Here is a 13,138-nt window from a genome sequence, read left to right on the forward strand (position 1 = left end):
TAATGCTCTGTAATTTATTGCAAGCTATTTAAGGTAATAAATTGGTTCTGTCAATGTTGCTGATCATGCAAAGCAAAAAAGGTAAAGTAATTCTCATTTTAAAACATAAGGAATTTCAGTTCTTTTTAGAACAATTTAAAATTGTAAGAGGGAAGAAGGCAATATATAAATGAAGAACTTTAAAATCACCAAGAGATGAATAAAATTAAGGAAACAGTTATAAATAGAAAACACTTAAGTTCTTCTCAATCATACATTGGTTGTTCCAAAAGTCATAGCCTCTTGTGGATGATTAAGGTCCAATATAGCCTATTCAAATGAAGTTGGAATTATTTTTACTACTCAGCTATAATCTTCCCATACTTAAGTGCTATCAGCAGCAACAGAGCACTACATCAAAACTTTTATAACTAGTATTTTAAAAATTCCCTTGGACAGGATTAGGTTACCATAAAGGAAGACATGCAGCATACCTTGTACCAGAATTGCACGATACTGCAGTGTTGTGAGTATCACTCTTCAAGCAAGGAGCAATTTGAGTGTGAAAGAAACATGTTTGTTCAGAAGGCATCAGACATAACTGGAGCAAACTGCAAGTCTAACTGGGAATTTATTCCCATAGCATAAAAACTGAATTACATTCCTTCAGTTTATGGCAAGCCAAGTATAAGCTCAAGGGCCTGGTAAAAAAACAGGCAAGTTTTACTGTTCCTTGTCTAGTCTCTAACTTCAGCTCTACAAAAGCCATAGGTCACTCTACATACAGAAGAGCATAAAGTGTATCAGAGAGCAAGAAAAGAACCAAGCAATGATATCATCTGCTTAAGACTCTCTCCCCTCCTCCAATTTGTTCTTCAGATTTACAGAATCAACTAGGTTAGAAAAGACGTAGCTTTATATAGAAATTCGTTTTACAATTCCCTTCTTGGTTGCTGGTTGTCCCATAGTATTACCTACAAGTGGACACATTTCCACAGCTAAAACTGTAGCATCAGGGCTTATTACATATAATATATGGGCACATGTACACACACATACTGGAGAGGACTTGTTTTCCTGGCAGGAAGGCATTCGCAGCAGAGTTTTTTACATAAGCAAAACCTGGAGAGTCTTGAGCATTTAGTATTCCCTCTCTGCTTGCATCACTTCTAATGTTCAGCCTTTACCAATAGAGCTTTAGCCATTACTAATCCCCGGGCTTTGCACTGTCCTCTTCTCAACTCTTACGTTACAGAAAGCCTTTTCAGTCAAAATTACATGAAAAACTTTGTCAATTCACGTGCTTTTCTCAGCATAACTTAGTTTTCAGTTGTATTCAAGGGTCTCATCCAATTCAGAAAGGATTGCTTTGCTTTCACTAGAATATCGGATCTTTATGTTGAAATGTTCCACCACATCAATAAATAAAGAAATAAACATTACTGCTATAACATGTTCTGGGCAAATCTCAACCATCTGTTCAGCAGTTGTTTTGCTTATATTCTCTAATGATGTCTATCTTATTTCTACTCTTTAATCATCACAGAAGCTTAATGAATATGGTAAGCCAGTGAAATTAAATAAAATTTTTGTGGAAATAAGAGTATTAAAATTTTAGGCTTTAGTAACTTAAATGTAACTCAAGAGTAAAGAGGTGAATTTTAAGCTTGCATTTCAAGAAAGTGAAGCTGTAATGGAAATTGAAACAATTTTAAGTGAACCTTGTAAAAACTCTATCTCAACTGCATTTTATGAAATAATTAACTAAAATATTTGAGATTACAGTTCTTCCTTAATCTTCTTTTAATTGAAAAGAGAAAAGAGTTCATAAGCAGTTTATAAGCCATTGAGAAGTACTTCAGGCAAGCAAAGAATGATATTCCAATACTAGTAACAATATCCATAAGACACTGCACAAAAACCTTGTACATTTTCATATGTAAAGTACTGCAATAACATCACTGTATTTTCTTTTCGGTATATAAAGCAAACTGGCAATTCGCCTCCACTTGCTGCCAGCATCCCAGGTCAACTATCAGGCAGTGAAACTAGAAGCTACTTTTATCCCATGTGTCTGCACAGTCCTATAAACATGTAAATGTAACTGCTGTCCTTCTTGTCAGGTCAGATTTTATATTTTTCTATTTCCCTTACAACATTCCACAATTTCAGTTTCAAAAAACAGTAAAATTGACTACTGTTGTCCTGCAGGTTTCCAATACAGCAGCACTTCATTATCAGTGTTTTAAACAATTTTCCTTGTAATGTTTCTGTACATATAGAACATGAAAAAGCAACACTACACCAATGAATCCTTAGGCTGGCATATTCTTCAGTTCATCCTGGAAAAACTCTTCACTTACAATTACCAGTTTGGCCATTGATCCTGAATGGTCATGTTTAAAACCACAAGTTTGATTTGTTCCTTATGCTGCAATTCAGGAGAACAGTTCACCAATTAAAACAAATAAACAAACAAACTGCTATCTGCATAACTCAAAGCTTGAAGAGGAGTTGCTGGAAGTACAATAATGATCTACTGAACCTTTGTTACTGAAGATAAGGTACATGATTCAAAGATGCACAACTTTGTCTCAATGTCATCTACACTATTAAGGATTGGCACTTGACACAATCCCCACCTCCCAACCCTAATCTGCCTAGTTGGATAAAAGGATAAAAGAGATGGGAAGTTCAATTATTTCTGAGAATACTGGGAACAGAAAGGGTATCTTAAGCTCCAAGTCTTACTAAAATATCTGCAGGTGTAACAAGCTGCAGTGTTATCTAAGTGACTTGAGTTCAGAAATACTCAAAAGTCACAACCATACTAAAAGCTCCTCAACTGACATGATAATCCTTCTATGAAAATTGCTTACTCACACTGCAATATAGGAACCTCTTACTGTCTCACCTTCCCTATTTTCTCCCATACAGAATTTGCCCTTATCAGCAGGGAAATGGCAATTCTTGTTTAATTAATCATCTGAAATTTTTCAAACACAGGAACCAAGCAAAATAAATAATGAGCATTACATGTGCTGGTGTTACACATGAATCCAAATACTGAATAAGCTTAGCTGGACCCCAGAAACCCAGCCAAAACTGAAGCGTGTAATAAGCAACTATAGCATGAGGCAGAAACACCCTATCATTCCTAGTCTCTTTTTTATGTATTGGATATAATGTGCCCTGCAAAGTAACTCACAGTGCTAGACAGTGAATTAAGTTCTTTTATTTAAAAATGTATCTCAAATTTTCTAAATGGAGTCACAGAGTTGTTTTTTGTTAAGGATGCTAAAATAGGCACTCTCTTATTGCCCCTCTAAAGATTCAAAAGCTTTTTTAGAATTACACCAGTATAGAAAATTCTGTGTTTGCAGATTAATTATATAACCTCCTTCAATATTTACGCTTGGCTTAAATAGAAGGAGAAAGATCATTGCAGAATCTGTGACAGTTTAATTGTTTTCCTACCTGGCACTCAAAAACCTTAATTTAACCTTTCCAAAGATACGCAACAATTTTTTTCAGCTTAGATTGCAATCACTCATCCTATGTTTGTACTCCTGACAAAGTACAGCATCTATACCATCTATAAGGTTGGTTTTCCAGAAGATTTGTTTGTTCACCTATGCAATTCAATAAGCAAACAATTTTTCAGTTTTTACATTTTTTTAAGTTTGTGCATTCAAACTGTAACTTGTACCATTACTACAAAGAATTTATAAATGTCAGTGAATATCAAGCATCTCAACTGGTTCACTGAAGTTACCTGCAGTATCCTTTGTAGCATTCTCTTTGATAAATTATTCATCAACTTTAAAAGGAAAGAATTTTGAAAATGCTGAAGAAGCCTTCTGGGTTTGCAGTATAAATCCAACAAACTCAAACATATTCCCCCCACCATGTTTGTGTACACACATGTATTGTGCAAAGTCATGTAGACAAACTCTGTGTATATTTGAAATGAAATTTGGGAATAAGAAGCCAAATTCTATGTAGGCCATGGTTTTAATTAAAGTAAAACTGCTTCTAGATACCATAATATTTTATACAACTTCAATGGTTTCTTTGCTGTTTTTTATTAAAAAAAGGTTCTACAACTGTAACGTTTGCTTGTTAGAAAGTAAAAAGGTGAAACTAGTTTTGTTTCTTCTCTTATTAGAGGACACATTTGAAATATGAATAGCTGTTTAGAGCAATGGAATTTTTAACTTATACAGTAGAAGTCACTAACTAAACCAACAGTCTCACTAACTTCTTTTAAACCTTCATCTTGAAGAAGGTCAGCTTTTCCTGTTGCACTGTAGTAACTAAGCAAACACCCCTAGAAAACAGGCACAGAAACTTTTTGGCTTAATTATTCTCGAGGGATGTAACAATCTGCACATTCAGGATAATGGAGTGTCAAACCCACAACATTATCAAGCAACTGTCACATTCTGCTCTCCATCAGTATAGTTTTTCAGAAGGCTGAAACATGAGATAGAAACAAAAAAGGAGAATTCAGGGGAAAATTAACTACACCCAATAGGATTAATCAAAATCTATATACCTTAAGGCATTTCTCTACTTTCTTAACTTCATCCCAAAGTGTGTCTCTCACACAAAAAGAAAATTATTTTATAGTAACAACTGTGTTGAGAATTTGCTATTGAGAAGAAGCTTGTGAGCAAATGTCACAAATGACATTATCAGTATCTCAAAACCCATCCTGAATGATTTTCAAATGCATAAAGTAGCCTACAATTAAAACTCAGATCATGATTCTTAAACTGGCTGTATTAAAAGCTAACAGCAGAATTTCAGCTGATTCACATTCAAATTGTATCTCTTCTTACTCATCTGTGCTATAATAAAGGAATCATCTGCACATTTGGGGGTTGTTTTAAAACAATTTCAAACCAAATGATTACAGAGGCACATGTATATGCAATAACACTAAGTGTGATGGCTTTTGTGATACTGATGAAGTAAACTGCCACATGTATAAAAATGTTTTATCAATTCAAAAGCTTACCATTAACATAAGGAAGGTGAATGCAGTTATTCCCAGAATGAGGATTTCTTTATTCCCTTTGCTTTCTGTGTGCAACTTGCGGTAATAAGGTCCTATGAGATAAGTCTTTATAACAAGACATAGAAGAAAAACAGCAGCCAGAGAAAACAGAATTTGGCCAATCAGTATCAGTATTCTCAGAATTTCTTTGAAAATGCTGGAAGAGAACAAACAAGAAGTTTCTTTCAAGTCTCTCATACTTCACGACCAGTTCCCCGTAAATGAAAATACCAAATTCCATAAATGCTCAAAACAGGAAGGTATTTAGATATATTAATAAACAAGACTAAGACTAAATCTGCAGAGTGCCCAGAAACCTCTTTCCATGGAAGTAAATTCAACATGGAATTTACTTCCATGTTGACTCAGAAAGATTTTCTTTTACTGATCTCCAAGGTAAGCCAGTAGGCACAACAATACTATTGCTTAGTCTTTGACAAAAACATGCCCTGTGGGAATAAAGTAAGTAAAGAAATTAACTTCTTTTTTTTACAGTAACAAACTTTTTATTCAAAATTTTAATTACCACACAGGATTAAAGCAGCTATAGCAAAGAGACTATTTTCATATAACTACTTTCGTACGACTACTACAGGTTTCTACTCCACAACAAGTAGGAACAGTAAAGGAAATCTCACAGAACAGAGTGCCTATTTTCCATGGAATTGACATTAACTGCAATGCTTTCACATTCATATTGGCAATCTACATACTAATTGCAAGGGGTAGAGGGAAGATCCATACAATGATTTTTTTCTTACCTGGAATATGTGCTCACTCCTGCTTGAATAAGCGTAGGCATGACAGCTATAAATAAACCAAGCTGCACATCCTGCATCACCAACATGCCAAGCAGCACACTACTGTAGTCAATATCTCCTGTACACCAGCAAAGTGGTCATGGAAACAGTCATCAGAAACTATGAATGCTTGCAAACGCTCAGAAATCTAGAAAAGGCTTAATCAAATGGAAGCCCAATACAGCTCTTAATGGGCTGAAGGTTATTCGAAGCAGTTTACGGACTTTTTTTTTCCCCATTAGTAGGTAAATTAATCTATGAAGACTTATTAAAACACAAACAATACATTAATATGAAATTTCTGTTGCAAATAAAAACATAGACTTTGCTCAGCAGTTAAGCATTAGTTACTCATTGAGTGAAATTCCTCTACTGAGAGTATACAGGCTTTATTCTGAAGACACACACTTGAGCCAGCATGAGTAAAATATACACCTTGAATTTTTGCATTAGAATGAATATTCTAGAGCGTGAAGAGTACTTTAACACAATTTGTATGAGGGAGATTTAAGTGGAAGAAAGCACAATGTCAAAACTTTCAAAAGGAAACATTCAGAAGTATTTGAGAAGCTAGAAATATGGCCCTTGAAGGTCCCTATTTGAAGAGCTGTTAGCTGTTAGACCATCTGAACTGGTTTCTGTTTCCTGAAGAAGGATGTGAATTTTTTAAATTAACCTTTCTGCCCTGATGACAGGTAGCAGTAGGCTAATTTGGTAATCTCTGAAAAAATTCAATGATTCCAGACACTCAGTAAAGTCAGTTCTCAATGAAGAGTACTACAATGGTTGTACTACGCTGTCTTTGACCAAAGAGGACTGGCTACGTACAAATCAAGTACACTTCCTAGCAAGAATACACACCACACTGGCCAGTGTTAAATAAGGATGATTGTTTGCAAACCAGGCTTAAGAGTGGGTTTTGTTTTGGTTTTTTATCTGGCTTCTCTTGTAATATTACAACATCAACTTCTTTCAGATTTTATTAGATACTACAGTAGTCCATATTTAAAGTCATATTTACCTTCTTTATCTCCTCGAACACTACCTGCAAGAAATCTGGACACCAGTGGTGTGCTTGACAAAGACAAACAAGTGGAAATGAAGACGCTCTGTGTTGGTCTAATTTGGAGCAAGTGCCCCCATAGTAAACCAAAGGCAATCATCAGAACTGTCATGTAGCAGGGTCCTTGCAAAGATATTTTCCATACCTTGAGAAGAAAACAAGTTCTTATGACACCTTTCTCACTGCTAAGTTACAATGCTTTTCATTGCAAACAAGCAGTTAAAGATGTGTAATTTGGGGCTGTAGTACTGGGGCACAGAATAATAGACTGTCGCACTATATCACCTACTCCCAACTTACAACACTGAGTAGATATTCTACCCCAAAAGACTCCCTACCAGAAACCAGGTGAAATTCCCAAAGCTCACAGCCAAATTGTCCAGTATGGGTTGAAATACATTAAAATTATCAAATGAAAGACCAGTTATTGGATGTCATTCTAAGATGAAGAAAAAATGGGTGAGGCAAAATCAGTCACCAATACCAGTAACCTGCCCCAAACCAGTGCAGAAGCAAATCTGAACCAGCAATTTACCTACTACAGTTTAGGAACCCTTGAATTACTGATTTTTATCTTGGACTTTAGACGGACTAGAAGCAGCAGATTAAGCTAAATGGTCATTAATTGTAACATATTTCAATTAAAGCTTATCCAGTATCATAAACTCACAATGATCTGTTTAGGAACAGATCACACAGTGCAATTCTTTACATATATACAGTCTTCACATATCTGTAGCCATACTTTCCACTATTAAAATTCTAGATGGCTTACAACTTTTTCTTTTTAAATTAAGACCAAAAGAAACTTGTAGTTTTTGCTGAATTCTAATGGCCATGTAATTTAATACTCCAGATTGTGTTAACATACTTGCTTAATCAGCTTATTAGCCAGTACAATATGAATTATCAATTCAGTATGCAGTACTTAAACTTTTGGATTTTTTTATAACAGGAATGGCAAACATCACTGACACTCCATACCAGCAGCTGCACATTAGTGCATATTAAAATAAAGCAGAGATGGACTGTCAAACTGTGAGAGATTTTTCTAGTAATCAAACTGTTTCACTAAAATAGGGAGTAAACACAGGTTTCTTTGAGGCACTGAATAAATAATGCATTCTATTCTTTCCAAAGTGCAGAACCAAATGTCAAATTTGTCTTTTCAAAAATGTACAAAGCTACACCAGTGTAGGGAGTGTATAAAAAAATAAAATGTAACTGAAATCTGCAGTTTCAGTAATTAGCAATTAAATCCCTTAATGCAGGGGTATTATAAAAAATTACCTTTCTTAATCTTTCAGGAGAAAATTCCAGACCAACTAGAAAGAGAGTGAAGAATACACCAAACTCTCCTAACGTCTCCACCTGTACAATAGACTTAGGGAAAAAACAAAAAAAAATCAGTGCTCAGCAGTCAATTTATAATACAAAATTAAAAGTACACTACAAAACAAATTGATTCTCATTACACTTCCACAGGTAGTTCACTTGCTGTTCATATGGCATCTGAAGTTCCCAGAGCAATTATTTTTCCCATCACCTGGCTAATACTAGGCAGTAATTTGGTGGGAAAGTGCTGGTCACCCGAAGTGCACATGTGCATTGCTCTTGGTAAGTGTTGAGGAATACATCTGACCGAGGGAGCTTGGCTGGCAAGCTGCAAACTGAGATGGAGACTGAACTCTCAGTGGGAGCCTGCAACAAGTGTCAGTGAACTACCAACCCTTGGGATAATCAAGGGCACAAAGGTGAAGAAGGCAGAGAGCCTTGTGAATGGTCAGACTGGAAAGTTTCCTTAACACTAAGCTTACTTGCTGGTTGAAAAAAAAAACAGGCTATGTTTTATGCATGCACTATTAAATCTCCAAGGCTTGCATTCCAGAAGCAACTTCTTGCTAGTTACTTCATTGGTCTATTGGTATAATCTTTCTGCTAGACTGTGTCTGCTGCTCTGTTCTCCATCCTACAGGCTCCACACATCCATCTCTCAGACAAGCCTAATTACCAGCCTTTGTGCTACAGAGAGAAGGATCCAACAGCAAGAAAAGTGATTGTCTTCCTCATCACTACAGAATAACTGGTGTACCCTCAGGGCTCTCAGGCCAGTTCTGTTCCATAGATACATACATGATCAATGTCAGAATGAATGAGGTGAACACACCACTCACAAGTCTGCTGCTGATAACAGACTGGGAGATGCTGTTCACTCATTTGAGGGACAAGATGCCTTGCAGAGGGATGTAGATACACTGGAGCATTAGGCAATGATTAATGGGAGGAAATTATCTAACAATCCAAAATGCTGGATTCTGATCCCCTGGGATGGGGTAATGCCAAGCACAAGTATGGATTAGGAGAGGAGTGGCTGAAGAGCAGCCCTGCAGAGAGGGATCTGGGGGTGCTGGTGGACAGCAGGCTCAGTGTGGGACATCAGAGGGCAAACTCCATCCTGGGGTGCATCAAACAGAGCATCACCAGTCACTCAAAATTATCCTGCTGTGTTCCCTGTTGGTGTAGCCTCTCCTGGAGCAGCGTGCAGTTCTGGGCCCCACCATGGAAGAGGATGTGAAGGCCCTTGAACGCATCCAGAAGAGGACAAAGCTGGTGGAAGGCTGGAAGGAACATCCTGTGAGGAACAGCTAAGGACTCTGGGTTTGCCTAGCTTGGAGAAAAGCAGGATGAGGGGCAACCTCATCATTCTCTACAGTTTCCTGTGTAGGGGAAGTGGACAGGGAGGTGCTGAGCTCCTCTTCACACTGGTATGCACTGACAGGATGAGTGGAAATGGTTCAAAGCTGCCCCAGGAGAGGTTCAGACAGGACATTAGGAAGCATTTCTTTACTGAGCGGGTGGTTAAACCCTGGAGCACACTTCCTAAAGAGTTGATTGATGCTCTACACTTGTCAGTGTTTAAGAGGCATTTGGACAATGCCCTTAACAATATGATTTAACTTTTGTTGAGCCCTGAAGTGTCCAGGCAGTTGACTGGAATATTCTATTCTATTCCAAAATCCTAGTATTTCTTTTCTATGTATTTATAGGCCAGAGTAGAAGAAAACAAGGTTTATCATCAATTACAGAAGTGGGGATGGAAACCATCTTTTCTGCCAGATTAGAATCTACCTGCCTCCTCAGCTCCTCAGACAGTCAACTTCTTTAGGAAATGGAAAACAGACCCAGTCAACAAGAGTATTATCCAGGTGAATAATGTTTAATCACACCTCTACAAGAAAAAGACAAGTCACTTAAACTGTCCTTGAAAAACTTCTTTCATACCTGTTCTGACCACATAATTTTCTTCGATGTAAGTGTCCTGAATATTAGTTGTTGGGTCTCTTTCTCATGCCAAGCTTACAAACTTGTTTCTCAGTCTAAATAATCAAACTTTCCAGACATTCTCAACCCAGAAATCATGTACAACACAGAGGTTGAGTTTATTTAATTTCTTCCAATACAAGACCAACAAAATCCTACAATTTCTACTAATCCCTGCTTTTGAGCTCAACAATCATTTTCAACAGAAGCCCACGTAGGAGCAGATGTCACAAAGACAGTAAGTTCCAAGTGGTTTCAGGGATATCAATGCAATAGACACATGCAGCTTAAGCAGGCATTACTGTGCAGCCCTAGCATGTGTTCTGTTTTGCCTGCTGGCTAAACAATCTGTTAATGCACACCAGAGCACTTAATCAAAACATGTCCAGCCAACCACAGCTCATGGTTTCACAGGAGCCACTAATCAGGGTACACGTGATGGAGCTAAAAAGGTTCAAAAGGCTTCAGGAATGTGGGCAGGGTACTGGGAGAGGAACAGGGGGACCAGGGTGGATGAAAGCACTATAGAGATGCAAAATAAGTCTCTAGAAAGTCAAGCTATGTTCCTTGGGGAACTGTTTGTTTTAAATGCTTCCTCCACTGTCAACACTGACTTTTTGCAAGTTTCTGTATATTTTATGCCATTTAAATAATTTGGCTCCCAACTGTGATGATTTATGATTAAAATCAAAAAGAAAGAAAAAAAAAACCACCTGGCATAAAACTTCCTCAACACATAACCTTCAGTTTTCACTTTCAACAACTGTCATAATTATACAAGAGAAAAAAAATTGAAAACTAAATTATTCAAAGACATAAAATTTCAAGCCCTCCTCTTGCAAAGGTTCCGGTTCGGGGAATATCTTTTCTTTAAATACATTTGATACCATATTTTAATATTTTTAATAACATTTAAACATTTTTAATAACATTTTAATACCATATTTTAAAACTACTTTTAAAGACTTCAACGAATTAAATCAGTCAAGAACTAACTTGCACACTTACCTTGATACTATTTAGTCCTGAGGGTCCTAAGAGTACTCCACAGATGATATATCCAAACATGGTTGGCAATCCTATTGTTGTGCACAGCCATCCACACGGCAAAGACAACATTCCTATTGTCACAATATCCTAAATACATAAGATTTACAAAGGCATTAATATAAAGCATGCATAAATTTGGGATTAAATTGAAGACTATTATCTTTCAGAAGATAAATAGCACTGTAAAATTAAATGTAGACTACTTCCCATGAAAAGCAAACAAAATTTCTATAAATTAACCTCAGTGCTGTTGCAGGTGTAAGCACAGCAGTTTTTCAGATGAAGCAGATAAGGTACTGACCTTAAGGAAGTCGGGAACTTAAAATCAATTTATAAATATTTTAACTATATTATAGAAAGTAGGCATTTTCCTGGGTGGAATTACACCCTGCATTAAAACAAGATGGTGCAACAGAACTGTTTTGGGTTTTATAATTAAAACAAAAATCCCAATCCAGTTATTCTATATGAAGACAAATACTATCAAAACTCTACAATGTCTATGTATTTTCCAGTATCCCTTTTCTCAGCATGAGGCACAGCCAGATAAATTCCCTCTACTGACAACATGCAAGTGGCTTATTAAGCACAGCAGTAGCTTTAACACTTTGTAGTCTGACAGAAGGGACAGTGCCCTAAAGCTGCAACAAGAGAAGCCAAATAAAAACAGAGAGTATTCACAGGGTATCATGATCAGTCTTGTGAAGACAAACCTAAGAGTAGAGAACACATGGCTGAATCATCATAGATGGAGGAGTCATGAATACTGGGATAACTTGAGGGAGACAAATGCTGAAACTATACTCACTCCAACCAAGTAGTACTGATATGCGAACTTATGGCACTAAATCCAAAAGTGAATGACAAGAATGTCTCTAAAATTATTACCTTTATGAAATGATGATCGGCGCGAGGAATGGTTGAATCTCTGGGTTTAGTAAGAATATACTGATTGTTCTGAGAATCAATAAGCATACTAAGACCTAAGTCATCTTCTATTTCTCTTTTTGAAGCATTTCTTTTGGAGTTGGCTTCATCTTCTTCCACCCTTAAAACAGCTTCAAAGTTTACACCTCTTACCTTTAAGAAAAAGAAAACAATCAGACAAATAAAAAAAAGGGAAGTCAATTACACATATCATAATAACGGAAGAACTATTAGCTGTGCTTGAAGTTTCTACAGAACTTGTTGATGCCAACTAAAAATACTGCAGGTTTCTTCTCTAAAAATCTTTCAATCTATCAAAACTTGATGTCTTCAAAAGTAACATTTTCTTACCTTGAACAAAACCAATTGGAGATTACAAAGCGATGTTCCGTTCACAAAAATCTGAACTAAAGATTGCATTCCAAGCTAAGAAAAGGTCACTATCCTGTAAATTTGAAGGAGAGATTATAAGAACTGTTTCTACCTATTTTTTCTCAGAACAGCAATTCTTGAACACAGGCTGTAGTGCAGATTTTTAAAAATTCTTTTACCTGGCACACTTCACCATTTGGCTATATTTTAATAGAAGCTTGTGTATCATTTAATTTATCAGAATATTGATTACTGTATTAAAGCTCTATGCTAAAATTCCAATGTTTTAGTTTTTAAAAATGTTCCTTGCAATGATGGAGAAGCACTACATCCTCCAGGTTGCACTTCACGATGCCATCTCTTTCAGGGATGGAGCTACAAGCAGAAGAGCCGGGAGATGCCGGGAGCACCGGCGCGCTGCCAGCTCAGGTGCGGCTGCGGCGGGGCCGCGCTACCCCGGCGGGACAGGAGGGGGCGCTCCCGCCGGCCCATCCCGGCCCGGCCCCGCCGCGGGCGGCTGCCCCGGCCCACAGCCGCTCGCATCGGCTGTGCACCAAATCAAAA

At 37.1% G+C, this 13,138-nt stretch overlaps 1 protein-coding gene across 3 annotated transcripts in view; it reads right to left on the reverse strand.

Moving 5' to 3' along the window:
- TMCO3 (transmembrane and coiled-coil domains 3) overlaps positions 1-13,138 on the reverse strand; it is a 34,319-nt gene that overhangs the window by 12,856 nt on the left and 8,325 nt on the right. For 2 of the 3 annotated variants that reach the window (XR_003961737.4, XM_030279528.4), the window contains exons 4-9: positions 12,164-12,355; positions 11,234-11,362; positions 8,195-8,287; positions 6,863-7,049; positions 5,803-5,920; positions 5,003-5,198 (exon numbers count right to left, since the gene is read on the reverse strand). Coding sequence is in view for 1 of the 3 variants with exons in the window: in XM_030279528.4 (XP_030135388.1) it covers positions 5,003-5,198; positions 5,803-5,920; positions 6,863-7,049; positions 8,195-8,287; positions 11,234-11,362; positions 12,164-12,355 (915 nt within the window). In the remaining 2 variants the exon portion in view is untranslated. Of the gene's footprint in view, positions 1-473; positions 681-5,002; positions 5,199-5,802; positions 5,921-6,862; positions 7,050-8,194; positions 8,288-11,233; positions 11,363-12,163; positions 12,356-13,138 lie in introns of all 3 variants that reach the window. The other variant, XR_005981167.2, reaches the window with a different exon arrangement.

This window comes from Taeniopygia guttata, chromosome 1, assembly GCF_048771995.1.
Source record: "Taeniopygia guttata chromosome 1, bTaeGut7.mat, whole genome shotgun sequence".
Taxonomy (NCBI): Eukaryota; Metazoa; Chordata; class Aves; order Passeriformes; family Estrildidae; genus Taeniopygia; species Taeniopygia guttata.